The sequence below is a fragment of the Drosophila santomea genome, chromosome 3L (assembly GCF_016746245.2).
Source record: "Drosophila santomea strain STO CAGO 1482 chromosome 3L, Prin_Dsan_1.1, whole genome shotgun sequence".
Lineage (NCBI taxonomy): Eukaryota > Metazoa > Arthropoda > Insecta > Diptera > Drosophilidae > Drosophila > Drosophila santomea.
In genome coordinates, this window is record NC_053018.2 from 8,956,006 (window position 1) to 8,974,706 (window position 18,701).

Genomic DNA, 18,701 nt, shown 5'->3' on the forward strand with positions numbered 1-18,701 from the left:
TCAACGTTGGCTTTTTGTCTTGAGGGGAAACTGAAACGGGGACTAAAGGAAGTGCTGAATCCTTATTCCAATCATCGTAACTCCTTTTGTATTGTGTCGGTTAAAAGAATAGAACTCCGTAAAAATTTGAATTTAAAATAATTTCCGGTTATGATTTGCGTCTCCGGTTAACGGTTTATTTAGATATTTTTCCAGGGCTGCGACTGTTTTTTCCGGTATGCATTCAGTATTTAATTTCGGTATATTTTAGCGCATTTTTCTAAGCCACAAACGGGTATTCACGAGCTCCGCGCACGGTCACACTGGTCCAGAACTCTTTGAAATGCGAAGTTTTTCGATCGGATAAATTTGGAATAAAAAAGGTGAACATCCGGGGCGGATCTAGTCTGAATGGAGCGTGCCTTCGCGTGACTGAAACCCGATTGGCCACGCCTACTGCCACGGGAAAATATGAAAAGCGAGTGAAAATCACAACAAACGCCAGGTGTAACTGGCAAACAAAGAGCAGAATGTTTCGAAAGGGCGGTGCAGTGCTGTGATACATACAAAAACAACGCCAACTATATATATATATATAAATGTAGAACATGTGTGTGTGTGCTCGATTTGAAATTGCTTAAAGAGATTAACTTCGGATTATTAAATATCCATGTTTGCCGTGTAACGAAATACTCCAATTGGGCCAAGAGGGCCACTGGAAGCTGGGAAAGTGGGAAATCCTCGTTGCGCCAGCGACCTTAATTTTGTTGTGTTTTTGTTTCTTTGTTCAACGAACTTTCCCATCGGTTTTGATTTATCTGTTAATAATAACCCAAATTCGATTGGAATTTTACACGATTTAACACGAACGACCTTTAGTTTTGTTAAGCCCAAGACAACTTTACTCGGTCCAGTCGCATTGCATTTTTATAAGTTGAACAAATTGCACTCATAGCTGTCCAAATTGGGTGTTTTATTGAAAGTCCGGCGACATAATCCTCCGCTTCCCTTCATCTGTTCCCAGCATCTGTTGGGGGGAAACGAGCCTGAACCTGAGCCTGGGCCTGGACGTCTGTAGTAGCTGCGACCGATCGCTGGATCCTACGGCTAATTGGATTTGGACGCCGCGTCGCATCAGCATCATCTTTCACAAGCCCGACGAGTCCAACAGCCAGCTTAATTGGCTTAGGCGGCGGTTGTCGATGTTGGTGAGTGTCCGTCGTCTCATTTATTCTGTTTATTTCAATTTACCCAGCCCGCGAAGCGAGTTATTCAATTTGCGGTGTCGAATTAGTGGCTATAGCGCCCTTCCTGTCTCCAAATTTATGCTTCACCCACCCTTCTCGCCCGGAATTCCCACCTGGTGGTGTGCATAATTAATACGCGGCACTGCACTAATTGCTCCATCCAAACAAAACACTCAAAAAAGGAACTCCCGCAGATGTATATACACTATATGTACATACATATATGTGCCACACATCCCTGACCTGAGATACAAGATACAAGTGCGTGTGATGGAAACGACACCCAGCCGAGCGGAATCCGTGTATTTATAGAGTTTCGGGGTCTATTCTATCATTTCCCAGCCACACACTTTGCAAGAACTCGGAAGCAGACTCTAAAAAAAATCCCACATGATAGATTTCGCTTGAATAGGCAATTTTCCATGCGATTACGATAAAAAAATATAAATAATAGGCTCCACATTTTAGACAAAGCAAAAGAATTTGTTGATTTCATTCAAAATATGAGCCCAAATTAGAACCAAGATATGACAGTCAAAATAAATAAAGTGTCACATGACTTTCAACACTAAGCGATTGTAGTTATGATAGGATTAAAGCTAGAAAAAACATTTAAAGCAAAAGCGACTAAGCGGTTTGCATGACATTTCACAAATTCCAAAAATATACAAATGCAAATATGATAACAAGTCCGGTTATAAATAATTAAATATGAAGCCACTTGCTCAAAATAGGACTAATAAACAAGATATGTAGAATGCTAAATGCAAGCTAAAAGTATTAACATAATAAGAAGCCAGTAACAAACACAGCAATATTTATCTATAAGAAAACTTAGAGATTAGCCCAGAGTTTGCAATCATTAATCAAATACTCAAAACGCAAATGAAGAACTTATGACGCTGGTCTGCCTTCGAAAGCCGAAAACAAACGGAAAATGGAGCCAAGTTCATCAGAGGTATGCAATATGATAAGCGATTGGATAAGCCAACCTTCGTATCAGATTCGTTAAGCAAATAAGCTGACTCAACGTCCGAGAATCGAGATGATATAATGCATCTTTGGGCACGTAAGCATCTGTCAGTTTCTGTCAGTGTACATGGCTTCCGTTTCTTCCTATAAATGAAGCGAACTACTTCTCGATCGTCTGCACCTTTTTTTTTTTTTTTTTTGTAACTCTTCAGTTCATTTCCGCCCCTTTTTCTCCGACTTCCTTTGTTTGGATTCGTTCAGTTTTCATCTAAAGAAGTTTACTTTGTATCTGCTTGTGTGATTAGCCCATTTTTCTGCGCTTTTTATCGGGGAGTGAGTCAGTGACGAGAAACGAGTTTTTGCTTTGGCACGACTTCACTACATCACTACATCGGCAGGGCAACCTGTTCTCTTGCGATATCTTTCGCCTCGAACCGCCGTCCATGGACTCCACCTCCACCTCCCCGCCGGCTGTTCCAAATTCGATGTGGATGTCACTTGGCGGAGGCGGTTTGAATTGAAAAGATGTAGATGCTGCAAAGTGTGTGTGCTCTTAATTCGGTCAAAAAGTTGGCTGCACTTTTCTGGGGAAAAGTTTATATTTATAAACTGATTATTCACACATAGCCCACTTGGAATTTGAAGATGACTCGCGGTCATTGTGCCATCGTTCTTTATCTCAGATTCTGACTCTTTCCGGTCTCGTAAATCAGTAAAGTTCATTGCTGTCATTTACTTCATTTGGTCTATATATAAAGCATCTTAATTGCAGCCATTTTATAGAACTATCTGAGTTCTTAAGAACGGCATTAGTTGATAATTGCAGGAATATGTTTAACTATAACATTACTAGGAAATGTTTTTAATTTGACAAATGGTTTATTATTGCAAGTTATCAGCAAAGGTCATTGCTGTCTTGGTCATTACAAAACCTATTTATTCTAGTACACATTGCAATAATAACTGCAGATTATTTACGTTCATGGGAATTCTTTCAAATATTTATGTACCACTCAGCCATTTTTCTTCGGGACTGGCATTGATTGTGGCTCTGTATGGATGAGGAAATTGTTGTTATGAATGCAACCTTCACTTTGTATTTAATTCTTTTGTTTATACAAGCCATAAGCAAACGACGCTCAGGTGCCGTCATTAAGTTTATCGTGTTCGAATTCCACTTTTTGCTGACTTAGCCGCCAGCAGATTTTGAAGTACCTTGCACTTGGTGTTTCCGCAGATACAGTGACCACCCGTTCTATGGGTCCGTGCCTGTGACCCAATACGGGTATCGCCAAATAAGTTTGTTTAACTTTGTCAACTTTCTCTTGTTGGCGCAAAAACCAGTTGGATTCAATCAGCTGGTTTTGGAACAGACAAAGCCATTCAATTGCAAGAAATGGACTGTTGCCTTTGTTGCGAGCTGTTGACTCATATTACCTAAAAGGGAAATTGTATTACGATACGATACGAGAGATACCTACTGACGACAATGGGAATATTGCATTCGTAACAGCTCGTTAATGCCTGAATAATCTAGTTTATTTTGATTCATTCTGTGGCGAAGTTTGTTCTCCAAATTAACAGATTGCGAATTGTAGGTCGTTTATCGCTCTGGTGGTATTGTTTGTTTGTAAATAGACAGTAAAGTTGATGAACCTAGCAAGTTTATTAGAGCTGTATCTGAATCTGGTTACTTTCAAAAGTCTAGATAATTCAAAAACCACTCGTGGTGTTGGCAAATTATAAGATTTGATTCTCAAATTCCTAGAATTGTTTACATATTATTACCTGATTACTGCCAATACTTCGCTTTGGCGTTCTAGCCATTTTCCAAATAATAATAAAAATGTTATTGGTAGCTTGTTGTAGTTGTTTACTTTTCTGCATGCCATAGCTAAATTTTTATTTTCCGGAAAGTTTTGAGTTTTCCATATTAAATGATTTTGTGGGAAAATTACAATATATGCCTAGCAATTATTTAGAAGGTGTTTCTATAATTTCTTCCATGTTTGATAGTAATCGTTTATATACAAAAACTGCCTTAAAAACAAATGTTTAGATATATGCGAATATAAATGCTATCGTATTTACTTGAAACAGTTGCTCAAAATCGCAAACTGTTTTGGGATTATATTTCTTAAAGCTGTGGGAGATATTTGTTTATAATGATACTATAAAGTGCGGTTTATTATTTGCCTTTTCCACTGTGTAAAACTGAACTCTGACCGGAATTAAGGGCATTTTGCGTGTGGCCTTGCCGAGCGTTTGCCTGTTCCGCCCACTGTTCGAGGGAGTGCAGCATCCTTGCAGCCGCGTACTGCGCATGTTCCTGATGGCCATGATGTCCTACAGCAAAGCCGAGGCTGCAAATTGTTTTGTTGTCCCTAATTCGCTGAGGAGACGCGACCTCTGGCTATGCTATGCTTGGTACCCAGTATCTGCGATTATTGTCCTGCGAGTTCACTTCCAAGTGAGTTTACAGTATGGGAACGGCAGAAAACTTTGGGCAGGAGCAGCTTCTGGTTCGCAGTCCGCAGCGTAGCGCGTGTCAAGGCCGTTCAAAGGCTGCCCCATCATGGGGGTATAGAGAATTTTCTGCACAGTAGCGGTGGCAACGCAGCATAGCAGCAAATGGAGCATCGGTTTTCCAGCGTCTTTAGTTCGCTCCCAGCCAGACAACGCGGCGTATACGCAATTGACACCAAACACTCGTCGTCTGCTTGTTTGGGACAGCCATTAAGCCCTGTCAGCAGGTGCAGTTCGCAGCAAACGTCTATTTTTACACAGCCATCAACACGTCTGGTAATCCAGCTCTTTCCGGAAAGTAAGCAGGGCAAAGCGAAAGAGGGGCAACCTCGAGATAAGCAGGCGGCATTGCAGTGCTCCGAATGTGTTTAGTGTTATATATAAATACGTATAGTGTTGCGACACTACATTCTGTGCTCTTTTGGGGGCACGACGGGGCCAGGGCGCAAGGGCTAGGCTATAAAGCATAATGCCTTGGAAAGCCGTCGAGCCGTCGAGCCCTTGTCCACTCGCCCACAGAGTTCAATAAACTTTTCGATTTCTTTGTCTATGGCTGTTGTGTTGTGGTGCAAAGACAGTCGATGAGTGTATGTAACTGCTGCTTGTTGCTCGCCTCGATGGCCATAAATTTACAGTTGCCAGTGGCGGGTATCAAATGAGCACACTCATTCGTATTCTTGGATCTATGCTGGAAATATGAGCAACGTTGATAGTGAGTAGGCACTGCGCTCGGAAAAACCCAAGGCTCCATCAGCAAATTGCTGGTATAGAATAAAAGAAAGAAAATGCAATTCCGAGAATCATCTTAGTGACAGCCACATAAAAAGCAAATTAAAAGTGCCATTTCCAACCAATGCTGTGCACTCGTATATTATATATTCAAATATGTATAATCAAAAGAGCAATTCGCTGTTCCATAATGTAAATAGTTGTAAATCGGATCAAAATCGGAGTAATACAATAATTTAAAATTTCCCATTATGATACCATTTTAGTGGAAGTACATTTAAAGTGCACATTTAATAGTGACATTAATAGTGACATCAAATATTGATTGATTTACAACGCTTGAAACATCAAATGTGTCTCTTTTTAATGTGATATACACAGCTTTTCGAGTGGCCTCAACAAGATAACGCTTCTGATTTGACATCGATAAGAATAGACCGCAAAGTTCCTTATCTGATTATTTTAAACAAACAGGTCGCAGACACATAATTTCGTTTATATGTACATACATATGTAAGTACCTGCATAACATAGGTAAGAATATTTATTTATGCGGATAGGATTCGTACATACAAGAACCTTTGGCACAAGCTTGCTTTTTGCCGGCAACGTGTTCATGCCTCGATGGCGCAGTTGGCAGCGCGTAAGTCTCATAATCTTAAGGTCGTGAGTTCGAGCCTCACTCGGGGCATGTACATTTTTTGTTTTGTTTTTATATTTTGCTTTTAAAATATATATTTTTTGCAAACGCCTTTTGCTATTGCAAATGCTTTGCCTATTTGGAATATTTCTCTAAGCTAGTAATTTGATATTTGGGTAATTATGCAAGGGCGACACATGCACGCAATGCTTCGGAGCATAGCTGGTGACTCATGATCTACGGACAAGTGCATTCAACCGACGCCAAAGGGACTTTCACCTCCCCGACGGAGAGATAACACCTGCCAACTGTGTGCAATGTGCCAAAGCCAAAGCCAAAGCCCAAGCCGAAGCTCAGTCCTTTGTATCGCCAGTGGTTTGCATTCTCGGGCAGCAAATGCCTCAACCCATTGTCATCTTCTCGGCTTTTATTGACCTTAATTGATGTCAAGTGGATGTGAGATTGCCTTTGGGTGTGTGTTTGTGTGCGCATTGCGATGTGGTACCAATCCTATCCGATGCCTGGATTGGGATTATGCCCCATTTGCCTGGACACACCAAGAAGCAAATATATTTTATTGCCCCGGCCAAGCATTTCTTATTGGACGAGGACATGCTACTGCCGCATTAGGGTGTGAGCACTGTTCTGTCCTCGAATAGTCCAATTCATTTAGCATTTTCTTTGTCTCACCTATTTCCATTTAAAAACGGAAGGAATTTAGATTAAAGATTAATTTGATAGGTGTCGGTGAAGATACACATAGAAGATATCTCTTAGGGCTGAGATCATCATATATTTATTGGCAGACACTAAAACCAAATTCCTTGATTAATCCTGTATTCCATTCTTCTGATTGCAGGCCACTGACGTGTGAAATGGGTGTGGGCTACTACACCGAAGAGAACACGATTAAGAGCAGCAGCTCAGCACGTTAGTCAGTTTGAGGAAGCTTCTCCGCAACAGGAAGTCCTACGAAAAGCAGCCGGCCATGGGTGAAGTAGCTGCCACAGTGGAGCCTCTGGCCGCGGTCAAGTCGAAGTCCATTCGATCCCGGAAGCGACGACAGCGACGTAGGCGACAGATAGCCTACCTGGCCATATGTGGATTGAGTGTAGCCATATTCGGCTTCGCATTGGCCACGCTGATCAGGCCCACAACCGCTCAGGATAATGATGCTCCCGGGAGCTGGCGCAAGGGATATGTGGGCCATGGCACCACGCACGAACAGCTTGGTCAGCCCCATTGGCCACCAGTCGAGTACACCGTATACCGGCCGACGACCAACTACTCCAAGGCACCACCTCCACCCACGTCGGCCATGAATCCCATTTTCAATTTTACACACTTTCTATATGACAAGATTCTTTATAGGGAGGAACCCATACCGGAGGGTGAGTAAAGCGCACATTTGATAGGTAATGAATGGAGTACTTATTTTTCTCAATATTGCAGGTTACATTGTGGTAAAGAATTCGGACACTTTGAGCCTGGGTCCCAAGGTGGAGGAGAACGACTGGCGGGATCTACTGGCTCATTATTGGCTGGCTCTCATCTGGGTTTTTATTCTCGTGCTGCTCATTATTATCATACCGTTCATTGCGTGAGTGTTAAGATCATAGTAACATAGCTAACATAGATAACCAATATTTATAATCTACAGCGTTTGCTATTGCTGCTTCTGTTGCTGCCGACGATGTCGACAGGGATGTCCTCCATGTACCAGTAAACAAGACGCTCAGCGGCGCTTCTGCTGTGGCATCTGTCTGTTGATCCTCATCATCGGACTGATGTAAGTGGAGGCACTTAACCAAGAGAAGCCTTATTTGCAATTATATTTCTTCTTCAGCTTTGGCATCATTATCGCCTTTGTGACCAACAAAATGATTGACAGCGGCTTTGCCGAGACTTCCGAGACAATGAAGCGCGGCAGCGAGGACACTTGCACTTATTTGAAGGATGTTTCTGATCACGTTTACCATTTGATGATGAACAACTACGAGGAGATGGAGACTCATGTGCTGGATCAATTAACCCGTAATAATACTGATGGATTGCATTCCTTTGATTATCCATTTAACATATGTGGCTTTTCTTAGATGCCCATCGTCACATATTTTTGGATCTCTCCGACACTTCGGAGAGTAATTCCCTGGCAGAAATGGAACGAGTATTAGAGAATATGCCCGAGGCTCTGGAGCTGATGAGGCAAGTCGAGAAGATGGAGAAGGATCTGCGCTTCTATGGCTCGCAGTTAAGAGATGGTAAGGACATGTCAAATACTCAAAAAGGCCGCAGTATAATAACAAAAATATTCATTCAACTTTAGGCGTCCGCGGCATTAAACGAGATGTCAACTTTGCAGTGGCCAATCTTTGCCAACTGCAGATGTGCCAGAAGTTCCTGATTAGCAGCAATATCGAGCACATTGATTCCTCGCAGTGCTTGCATTTCGACAATGTATGACTGGAATTCAATGTGTACGAACATAAATAATAACCCAAACGTCTTTCAGCTCCCGAACACCAAAGAATTTGTAGAGGGAATGGAGACTATAGTTGCAAACAAGTATTACGCTATTCCTCAGCGTGGACTCGAGCGTCTGAAGAAGGTTAGCGACAAGGTGAAGACGCAACTGTCCTTTGTGGTGCCTCCCATGATGCGGGATTTAACGAAGGGCAGGACGATCTTCCGAGAGCAGGCGACAAATGTGCGCAACATTGTCGAGGGAGTACTAAGTGATATACATATAAAAACTCTGCACTCGACCAAGTCATTTGAGGATGTCTACGATCGGTATGGGCACGATAGGAACGTAGTCAGCCTGATTGTGTGCTTGCTCATTCTTCTGGTAAGGCGAACCTTCAGAATTTCAACCAAAAAACCTTAACTATCGGATTTTCATTTAGGTCCTTTTTATACTGATCTTTGCTCTACTGTGCGGCTGCTTTGGGCGACGACGAACTGGATATGGTGATGAATGCTGCAGCAAGTCCACCGGTGCCACCTGCCTGCTTCTGTGAGTAGCTTAAACCTTATTCTGTTCTGCTGACTTATTTATATATTATGGTTACTTCTTTCAGAGCCATTCTGCTGATATTCTGTGTTTTCTCCATCATCGCACTGGTTGGACTTTTCTACTTTATGCTGGGCATGGTAACGTACCAGGGTGCCTGTGCACCACTGAGGGATCAGGAGAACAACACGATATTCAGGCAACTGGACGCGTCCATAGATCTGAATCATTTCTTGCCGGCATCTGAATCTACCAAGGAGGTGATGCATCCACTAAAAATGTCAAGTGCGATAAAGGCTTGCCACGCCAATCAGACCATTTTCGATATGATGCGTCAGCATAAAATATATGATATCAACGATCTGACGCGCATAAAAGTGATGACACACGCACAGGAAAATACAGATTCGATCAAGGTTTTCGACGAGGATCTGTCCCCCGTGGTACTCCTGACGCAGGAAGAACGTGACGAGCTAAACGCTGCGCGCGACAGCAAGCTTGCGAAGTACCATAGCTCCCTGTACTTGCCTAGTCTGTGCACCCAGTTCACGCCCATGAATCTGAACGCCCTGTCCGAGCAGCTGTACAAGTTGTCCAACGATCTGGAATACCCTGCATACGGCTGGGCCAAGGTGTCATTCTGGAATGAGGGCCTCAACACCAAAGCCTTCTATCGCAATTTTGTACCGAAGCTTACGAGCCTCGTGGAAAAGATGAAGGCCAATCTAAAGAAGATTGACGAGCTCATTTCGTACGAAAACAATGACTTTACCAATACAATTAAAATTCTCACTGCCACGGCCATTAACTCAGAAGAGTTCATCCAAAAGCGCGGCAAGGACTATATCAATACACTAGGAAGCAATTTGACGCAGTCCATTGACCAGATGATAGACGACTACATCGATATGATTATAAAGGAGGCCAACGAAAGTGTGGGTCACTGTGCACCCCTGTCGTACATTTATTATCGTGGCGTCGACTTGATTTGTCACCGTATCGTGGATCCCATTGTGAGTTATTAGTTCTTTAAAATGAAAAGGTTCGACATTTAATGCCAACTATTTTTGCAGAATGGATTCTGGGTAGGCATACTGCTGTGCGCCCTGCTCTTCCTGCCCATTCTGTTCGTGGCCCACCGCCTGATGTGCCTCTACAAGAAGATCTACCCTTATCTGGCCACCGTAGGAGCCGCTGGAGTGGTCGAGGGCGGGTGAGTTGACTTCCTTGCACTACCATTAGCTTTCAGGCATCCCCGCTAAACCGCCTAACCCAAAGCTGTCCCATTTGCACGGGTGCTCCGTATGTGCCACCGCCTGTAGTTGCCTGCTCCGGCGGACAGCAGACTTATTGCGCCTGCCCCGCGGGCTCAAACACCCGCGGTGGCGGTGGCGAGGAAGTAATTCAAGCTGATGAAGCAGGTGCAGTTGCCTGGGATGTGATTGAGGTGGCCTTAAAGCAATCAGATCGCGATCTCTCCGCCAGCAAACGCAAGACAGACTAACACCTTGGGTTGGACTTTATTTTACCTAATTAACTTTCAGCATTTGTTTTATAAATGTATGCATGTACCGACAAAAAAAAATTCAGCGTTTGCACCATAACTAAGCCGTCCACATTCTTCTCATTTCACCGCTAACCCCGCATCATCCCGCCCACAGAAGCGACTATCTGTACGATGCTTATAGCGAACGTGATCGTGAACATGTACCATTGGCTAAGTAAGAGATCATCCTGTCACCTCTCTCTCTCTTTGCTGGCTAGCACTTTCGCTAATCCTGTTTCCCACTCTCCCATTGCATCTCCACTTCCAGCGTTCCCAAGAAACGTCGCAAGGCCTACGAGCGGCGACGGGAGCAGCAGGATTACTTTGAGGACGCCTCGCCCAGCGTCTCGCGGGGCAACCGCTCTGGCGGCGATCGTGGTGGCGGCGGAGGCGATGGAGCTCCTGGCAGCAGCAGCATGCGTTACAACGACATGGCGCCAACGTAAGTGTACTCCACCACCCAGCGAATCCTCCTCCTGCTTTTTTGCTCTAACTAAAAGACTTTCTTATCATTATAATTGCTGAAATGATCTTTCTTAAGTAAAATGTATTGAAAGAAATATTTGATTATTACGAAAGTCTTTTTAGCAAATCGCCCCATAGAATCTTACCATAGTGAATGCCTTGCAGCTGCCTTGTATTGAGAATTAATTAGCTTGACCGCATCGATATCCAGTTTCCCTTGATCGTTTAGACCGCTGCTAAATCGCTATAACGCTAATTTTTAATTTTGTTTAATTTAGCGCTAAAGGTGTGACCTATGGCACTCGGCCAAAGGCATTGGCGGCAGATGGTTTCTTTTAGGCATGGCCCGAATGCTAAGCGGTTTTGGTTTCTGCTCGGTAAAGTGCCTTTTGAAAGACTCGATCGGTGTGCTTTCCCGACAGCCTCGATTCGAATACATTTCCGACTGTTTGTGAAAAGACTGGAAAAAACCCCCTACCTAAAATTTGCTTAGTTCCCTCTGTTTTCTCTGCAATCTGAACTCTTTATTTCCAATTTAATTTCAATTTGTTCAATTTTGGTGAATGTTGTAAAAGAACATTTGCGCTTTGTTAAATATTTTAATTTTCCAAAACGTTTATTTCTCTTCTGTAAAAATGCAGTCTTAAGTCGGTGAACAATTAAATGTTTATGTATTGAATTTGTATTGCTTATTGGATGAGCTTGCGAACATTGCTGCTCCAAAGTTAAAGACACTTCTGGACACAATCTCTTAACAGACAAGCCCAGACAGCGCATTACTCAAAGCTTATCCTCCCAGTAAGCCCACCGATGGCCTCCCGCTGGTAAATGCCCGCTTTCTCATGACCAAGTGCCACTAACTCCATATCGGGTTTCGATCTATGTTGACCAACTAATCTGATTAATCGCAGCTACTGCGCCCTCCTGTGTTTTTGTTTCTGTTTCTGTGTTGTGCGTGAGTGGTCGCACTATAAATATTTAATACGCCCTGCATATTTCCCTTGGACTAATTCGATTTAACTGCAATCCACAGGCACTGGGACCACGAGCCACCACGATACCACAATCCCCCAGCTGCGCCGCCATCCTCGGAGTACGAGCGTCCGCCGCCCTACTACTATCCGGGTGCCTCCGAGCAGGATTAGACGCACGGAGGCGGTTTGTTCGAGAGGTGGCAACATGGATGATTTTATTTTGAACCCTCACGCCTCACGCCCCACGCCCACGGCTCCTTTTCCTCCATACATGTATACCCCCTACTGAGACTGTACTTTTAGTTAAAGGCCTAAACGAAAATAACTGAAATTATATAATTTTAATTAAGTAGTATCGTAGCATCACGTGTGTTATCACTTTGGCCCGGCCAGGAGATCAGCCATTGACCTGGAAGCTGGAGAATAACGAACGCATAGTTAAATATTTAAGTGCGGGCCGAAGCAAGAAAGCAAATGCGAAAATTCTCAAACACCCATTTATAGTTACTTTAAAAAATGTTGCCAAAAGACGAGCACGATTCGATATGATGATATGTAGCGGACGAATCCTGTGGGGTTTGTCCCAACCGGGAGCATTTAATGAACTCTGGAGTCCGGGCCAGAGGGTCGAGCGGCAGGCGTCGGATCTGATGAGTCCCTTGAAGAAGTTGGCCATTCGCCGGGTCGCACGGCCGCAGAAGCTTTAAGGAATCTCATAATTTTATTATGCACACACTCAGAGCAGGCGAGACATACCCAAAAACAAAAACAAAATGAAAATGATAATGAAGATGATAATGAAAATGAAAACAAATCAATATCTAGCAAGCAACTACGTAAATATTAACCGATCAAAAACTTTATGGAATCTGTAAACTTCCCGGAAATCAAAATCGCGGTAAAGAAAATATGATCAATACCAAAACTGCCATTTTAATTTAGAAAAGAGCAGAACACAGAGTTGGAAGTTATTCAATGCATTTAATGTATTTATTTTAGAAACAATACACAATACTACACTCTTCCTTAAAACCGGCAATTTGTGCATTCGGACACTGATAAACCAATCAAATAAAACCCTCTATTCAGCTACAGATTCGAGAATACAAATACTTGAATGTAACACGTATTTTAACACGTTGTCATAGTTTAGTAAGAGAAAACCAAAACAACAGCAAAACAAAAACAAAACCCCTAAGCATTTAAACGTTCCCAATTGTAATGTCTAGAACCTAAGGGCAAGCTGTAAGTTTCCACAAAACCTATAAACACCATACACACAAAAATATACAGACATGCGACGAGCATATTGTACGGATTACACAATTACATAATTTTTAGTATTATTATACAATTAAGATGTATGTTGTATTTTACATTTGACGTACATTAAATGATTTCCGCTTAAGTCAAGTAACCATGTATCAATATTGCCCAGCGCAAGTAAAGATTATCGAATAAGATCCCGGAAAATACAAAAAACACAAGAAACCCAGTTGCCAGTCAATCATCGAGCTCCGTTGATGGTTGTCTCTGTCGTTTGCAAAATTTTGTCAATAAACTTCAAGTGGTTTTATGTACGAATAAGCGAGTATCAAAACTAATTGTTTTTTTAATAAGTCTTCTTGGTCAAACCGACAGTACTACCTATTTTTACCGAAGCAATCTTGAATTTCATAATCAATCCCGTTGATAAACAATCTAGTTCAAAAGAATGAAACTAAAAGTGTTCCTGTGGCACGTATGGTATTCCCCTATTTGGATTGTAGCCCTTCAGCTCCATATCGTTAAGTCCCAGACTTCCTCTTCTATGGGGAAGTTTAGTATACAAAATAGGTATGTAGAACCAGAAAGCAGATCGAACGACAATCAGAACGACGGGGATGTGGACTCTTGGCGTCCAATCACATATTTACCCCATGTTTTTACTGGATTCGTGGTCTCAGACTCGGAGAATGTTCCCCAAGGATATATATCCCAGGATGGCAATGACATTGGATACAAGGTAAAGGATGACGACTGGAAGGAGTATTTGGCATCCCAGACGGGCCTGAAGATATTAGTCCTTCTACTGGTTCTTCTCTTTCTGCTGATGCCCATCTTTGGGTGAGAGCTGCTTCATTTTTGGAGAGATTATAGTCAGCGAACTGATTTCCATTAGGCTAATCTATGCCGTCTGCTGTGCGCGCTGTAAGAACACCCAGAGGTCCAGTAAAGGCATGCGCTACTGCTGTGGCCTTCTATTGGCCCTTTTGGCATTGCTGATGCTGTGAGTATATAGGAAAAGTGGCAGCCTAGTGGGATTATGGATTTATTCGCAGTTTATTTCTAATTTTTGCCATATTGGCGGCAACTCAGCTGCATAAAAACTTGAAGCACCTCAAAGCGATCGGTTGTCATGCCGGTAACTCCAGCAAATCAAACGAGGACTACATATACCAAAGAGCATCCGATCGTATGCATCAACAGCACATCATCAACTACGATCGGATAGTAAAAAGGATCCAAAGTGCTCTCAACCGCGAACCCACTATTAGCAATCCCAATAGGGAGCCGGAAGTCCTTGCCAAAGCTATTGAGCGGCTGAGTGTGGTGTTGCAGAATATGCGAAGGATCACGCCAGTTGTGCAAAGGATCAAGAATGAGTTGCTCAATGCGCGACGTTTGGCCACTCAGTTTCGGGATGGTGAGGATTTTGATTCCTTTCATAACTGGTTATTTAATTGATAATCCTAAATAGCGTTACGTGGCGTGAAACGCGATCTCATGGTGTTACTAACATTCCAATGCAAGCAAAGGGAGTGCCAAGACTTCTACCGTGCGAATGAGATCATGATGCTCGACATGGGCTGTTTGCATTACGATAGTGTAAGAGAATCAGTTTATGCATTTCAGAAGCAAAACTTTAATATAGGATCACCCTTAAGCTACCAGACTTTGAATCACTGCTTGCATCTGTTCAGGAAGTAATAGACAGCAAGTTTATTAGCTACCCAATTCTAGCAGTTAAGCAGTTGCGACAGGTTTCCAGGGTGATGAAAGATCGCATGAGTGACCTATTAGACTCCATTGAAAAGGACCTGAACAAAGGAGGTAAGTTGTAGAACCTTTGAAGACTGCTCACAACATTTTAGTCCGATAATCTCATTAGCCAAGGAGCTGAACGAGAGGCACGACGCATCCTTGAAAGTCTTGCGTCGCGTGGTTGAGGAGATGAAGAAGGATATGCCGGTGGTGGTCAAGTCAAATGCTGGATCTGGATCTACTCCAGGCGCTGCCTTGCGTAGGAAGCTCGGATCCTGGTGGTTCGGATACACGTTGGGCTTCATTGTGTTATTAATGCTGGTGCCGCTTATTCTGCTCCTTGGTCTTCTGATAGCTTTGTCCAGTCCGAAAGTAGCCAGTTGGCTGCTCTGTGCCGTCCTGGTTGTTCTTTTCATCCTGTTCTCGGTTGGAATCATCCTGGTGCTCTTCTATCTGCTTCACGGGGCTTTGCTGCACCATGCCTTTTGCTCTAAGTATGCTTTATCATTTCGCAAAGCACTAAACTAAAGTTTCATATCATTAAAAGGAAATCGCCACAGCCGGTAGAAAACAAATCTATTAATCCCAACGAGTTTCTCCCAGAAAACGTAACCACCTTTCGCTCCATGCCCATGCTACGAACCTCGGATATTCTGCAGAGCTGTGTTCGCAACGAAAGCTTGTATAATGTACTTGGTCTCAAGGAGATCTATAATCCGGATGGTTTACGCGATGATGTGATGGAGGATGTTGTCAAGTCACTTGAGAAAATGGAGAACACTGAGTGGCCCGGCGGACTTAAAGATATTCATCCCGAGGCAGAGGAAGCTGCCAAACAGTTATTGAGCGGCAACCTGTCTACATATGACATAAAGGACTACACAAGACACATTTGCCGTCAATTGGTGACAGAACCCAAGCCAGGTCCTTTGAACGTGTTGACCAGAAAACTGGAAAGCCTGGCGAACAAGATGAAGCCGGGAGTCGCTCTGAAAAACCAGGCAACTTATCTGCGAGCCTATCAAAAACACCTGGGTGCACCCTTGCAAACGATTGTCCAGCGATTGATAAATCGGCTGAAGCAAATGGATCGCCTCTTTTCAGGTGGCTACGGTAGCTTCACCAGGTACCTCCAACATCTGCTGGACAAGATTAAGCTGGGCGACGACTTCTTGCGGCGAGATAATAAAAAGTTAAGCGATGGAGTGGCCCGCAATATCAGTAAATTAGTGAAATCGGGCCTGAATGATTACGTTCGAATGGTCGACGGGCCCACCAAAGTGAACATGGACAGCTGTGAGCCCCTCACCCGAGAGGAGGATGCAGCCATGGTGGAGTACGCCGACCTCTGCAATCGGATTGTTAAGCCAATGGTAGGTAGGGAGGTGATTCCCCGATAGCCACACACTTATGATTGAGCAAATAATCAAACAAGTTTGTATTAACTTAATGGTGAATCAATATTTACTTTAGTAGCGTATAAGTGATCAAAAAACCCATGAAAATCTATTATTATAGAAATGTATTTGCTTATTTGTTTTTCATCTCCATTCCGTAGAATGCCATTTGGTTTTGGCTTTTACTGTTTTCCTTGCTTCTCCTGCCCGCCATCTGCTGCACCCACTTCTTAAGATGTCGTCTGAAATCCTTAAAGAATTATTCGGAAGCATCCTTTGGAGAGAGCAACTTTGTGCCCCCTGGTTTACTGCCCATGGCTTTGCCACAATGTCAGTGCTACAAGTACCTTCCCGTTTCAACGGAGTCAAATGTGGACTATCTGGAGGGCAGGGATGACTACTACTATGTGGATCAAGCGAAGCACAAGAGGGAGTGATTTTCAATCTGTCTAATTTGACAATAACTTATTGTAGAATTTTCAAATATGTTTCAAGTTTAAAACACCACATCCTAGAATCCAAAGTCATTCTTTTTTATATGTTTTCTAGACACAAAATATTACTAGTTACCAATGTAATAATAGAAAACGAAATATAAAATGAAGTTGCTATGCTGGCAGTCGTTTGGTTGGCCCATGCACAACATCCTGCCTAATTCCTTGTCCTGGACAGAGAATGTGACCACCTTAAGTATGCTTAACGAAAGTCAGAAATTGGTAGACGTCTCCATTGGATGCTGCTCCATAGACTGGCTTATGCAACTCCAACAGTCCTCGTGTCCGCTGGTGAGGCTTCTGATACTCGGATTGTTGGCGCTGCCAGTTTATAATGCGATATTGATTGTGGTGGGGTGAGTGTCTAGTTTCTAAAAAATTAAATGATCTAAGTGAATCCTTCCCAGATGGCGTCTACACCGCAGTGCTTCCAGCAGTGCCGAGCGTTTGGTGCTGGATATCCAAAGGACCAGGTCTGTCAAGCGTCGAGCTCCTTCACCGCCACCACCTCCAAGACCACCACCGCGTCTTCGCAGGAATAAAGTCCCTATGTCTCCATCTTCAAGTCTGATACTATGGTGTCCAAAAGCCCATCTCAGCCCAAAGAATCCGTTTGATGAGGAGGAGCAGTACAAAAACCTCAGGGAGAATCTGAAAATGGTGCTAGGTGGCTTACAGCGCACTCCTTTGCCACTTCCGCCACCACAGCCCATCTTTATTCCTCCTCTAGTTGAACCCCTAACGCCGCCAGAATCACTGACTCCAACTGAATCCCCCAGGAAAAGGAACCAAAAGCCACGCTCTAAGCTGCTGTCAGGGATACTTAAACATCTAGGCATGAGTTCCATTCGGAAGATATGGAAAACACATGCCAGCCGAAAGAAAAGTACGACTTCTGCAAACAGCTCTCTATCTAATTCCTCCAGCATGGGTAGCAGCTCCTTCTATGTCTACTAAACCAAAGTCTGGTAAAGACCTAGGGCACATCTGTCAAGAAATCAGCGCTCCATTCAGTGTGAAACTATGCGATTATATTTTGTTACGATTAAAAGCGTGCTGAGGTCAACCTTGTTGGCCCGGCCCATTAAGGCCTTGAATCCGCGTTGGCTTTATTAGAACATATCCGGCATCGCAGTTCCAAAGCGCTAGCCGACAAAAGACCTAAGCGACAAACCTTGTTCTCGCATCAATCTTGTGGTGGCAACCAACAAAAATATGATAAAACACCGAAACAAAAAGTTAAACAAACAAAAGGCAAATAAGCCCAACTTCGGTGAGCTTGCTCGTTTTCCGATGACTGGCTGATTAAGGGGCAGCGAAAGCAGATCGCTATCATCACTGCCGTTTCAGCTCCACTTCGAGCTCCTCCTCCACCAGCCAAGCATCCAAGTGCAGCTCCATCATTGTCTGGGCCACAATAGCAGGAAGGAAAAGCCAAAGAGCACGGGAAAAATCAAGGTACTATTTGGTGGAGCACTGAAACTCGGATGCTCTGCCACATCATAAAGATTCTTAGGTGTATGTTTGGGTTGGGCGTTTTGGGTAATCAGAAACCCAAATGGATTAAAATTTGGGTATTCGTGGAATTTCTATTTCAAACTAAGTTATGGGGGTATTAGAAACATTTTATAGGGGTAGAGCAGACCTTCAAAAATTTAATTCTTATAAACAGGAGTAATCTATAAAGAGATTAGT

The 18,701-nt window shown here is 43.3% G+C and overlaps 3 protein-coding genes and 1 non-coding gene across 10 annotated transcripts; all 4 read left to right on the forward strand.

Moving 5' to 3' along the window:
- Nucleotides 1–269: 269 nt before the first annotated feature.
- On the forward strand, nt 270–12,451 carry LOC120448014 (prominin-like protein). 4 transcript variants are annotated; one of them, XM_039629736.2, is made up of 15 exons: nt 270–362; nt 1,004–1,187; nt 6,953–7,484; nt 7,546–7,693; nt 7,754–7,882; nt 7,940–8,127; nt 8,190–8,354; nt 8,420–8,550; nt 8,606–8,941; nt 9,000–9,109; nt 9,174–10,119; nt 10,180–10,319; nt 10,768–10,827; nt 10,921–11,094; nt 12,151–12,451. In XM_039629736.2, the coding sequence occupies exons 3-15, from the start codon at nt 7,082–7,084 to the stop codon at nt 12,260–12,262; spliced, it is 3,042 nt and encodes a 1,013-aa protein (XP_039485670.1). In that variant the 5' UTR covers nt 270–362; nt 1,004–1,187; nt 6,953–7,081; the 3' UTR covers nt 12,263–12,451. The 4 variants fall into 4 exon arrangements, with proteins under 4 accessions (XP_039485670.1, XP_039485669.1, XP_039485673.1 ...); XM_039629735.2 differs by lacking the exon at nt 270–362 and having other exon boundaries at nt 793–1,187; XM_039629739.1 differs by lacking the exons at nt 270–362; nt 10,768–10,827 and having other exon boundaries at nt 793–1,187.
- On the forward strand, nt 6,072–6,144 carry Trnam-cau. The gene has a single exon. It is a non-coding gene; the product is annotated as a tRNA-Met (tRNA).
- A 488-nt stretch (nt 12,452–12,939) lies between the features above and the next one.
- Nucleotides 12,940–17,029, forward strand: LOC120448015 (prominin-like protein). Of its 3 annotated transcripts, XM_039629741.2 has the most exons (8): nt 12,940–14,197; nt 14,253–14,360; nt 14,413–14,777; nt 14,832–14,959; nt 15,019–15,184; nt 15,243–15,609; nt 15,663–16,488; nt 16,674–17,029. In XM_039629741.2, exons 1-8 carry the CDS (start codon nt 13,806–13,808, stop codon nt 16,947–16,949), a joined length of 2,628 nt encoding a protein of 875 aa, XP_039485675.1. In that variant the 5' UTR covers nt 12,940–13,805; the 3' UTR covers nt 16,950–17,029. The 3 variants fall into 3 exon arrangements, with proteins under 3 accessions (XP_039485675.1, XP_039485676.1, XP_039485677.1); XM_039629742.2 differs by lacking the exon at nt 12,940–14,197 and having other exon boundaries at nt 14,274–14,360; nt 14,450–14,777; XM_039629743.1 differs by lacking the exons at nt 12,940–14,197; nt 14,253–14,360; nt 14,413–14,777; nt 14,832–14,959 and having other exon boundaries at nt 15,112–15,184; nt 15,226–15,609.
- Nucleotides 16,989–18,103, forward strand: LOC120448019. 2 transcript variants are annotated; one of them, XM_039629757.1, is made up of 2 exons: nt 16,989–17,357; nt 17,414–17,555. In XM_039629757.1, exons 1-2 carry the CDS (start codon nt 17,112–17,114, stop codon nt 17,546–17,548), a joined length of 381 nt encoding a protein of 126 aa, XP_039485691.1. In that variant the 5' UTR covers nt 16,989–17,111; the 3' UTR covers nt 17,549–17,555. The 2 variants fall into 2 exon arrangements, with proteins under 2 accessions (XP_039485691.1, XP_039485690.1); XM_039629756.1 differs by having other exon boundaries at nt 17,006–17,362; nt 17,414–18,103.
- Nucleotides 18,104–18,701: the final 598 nt, after the last annotated feature.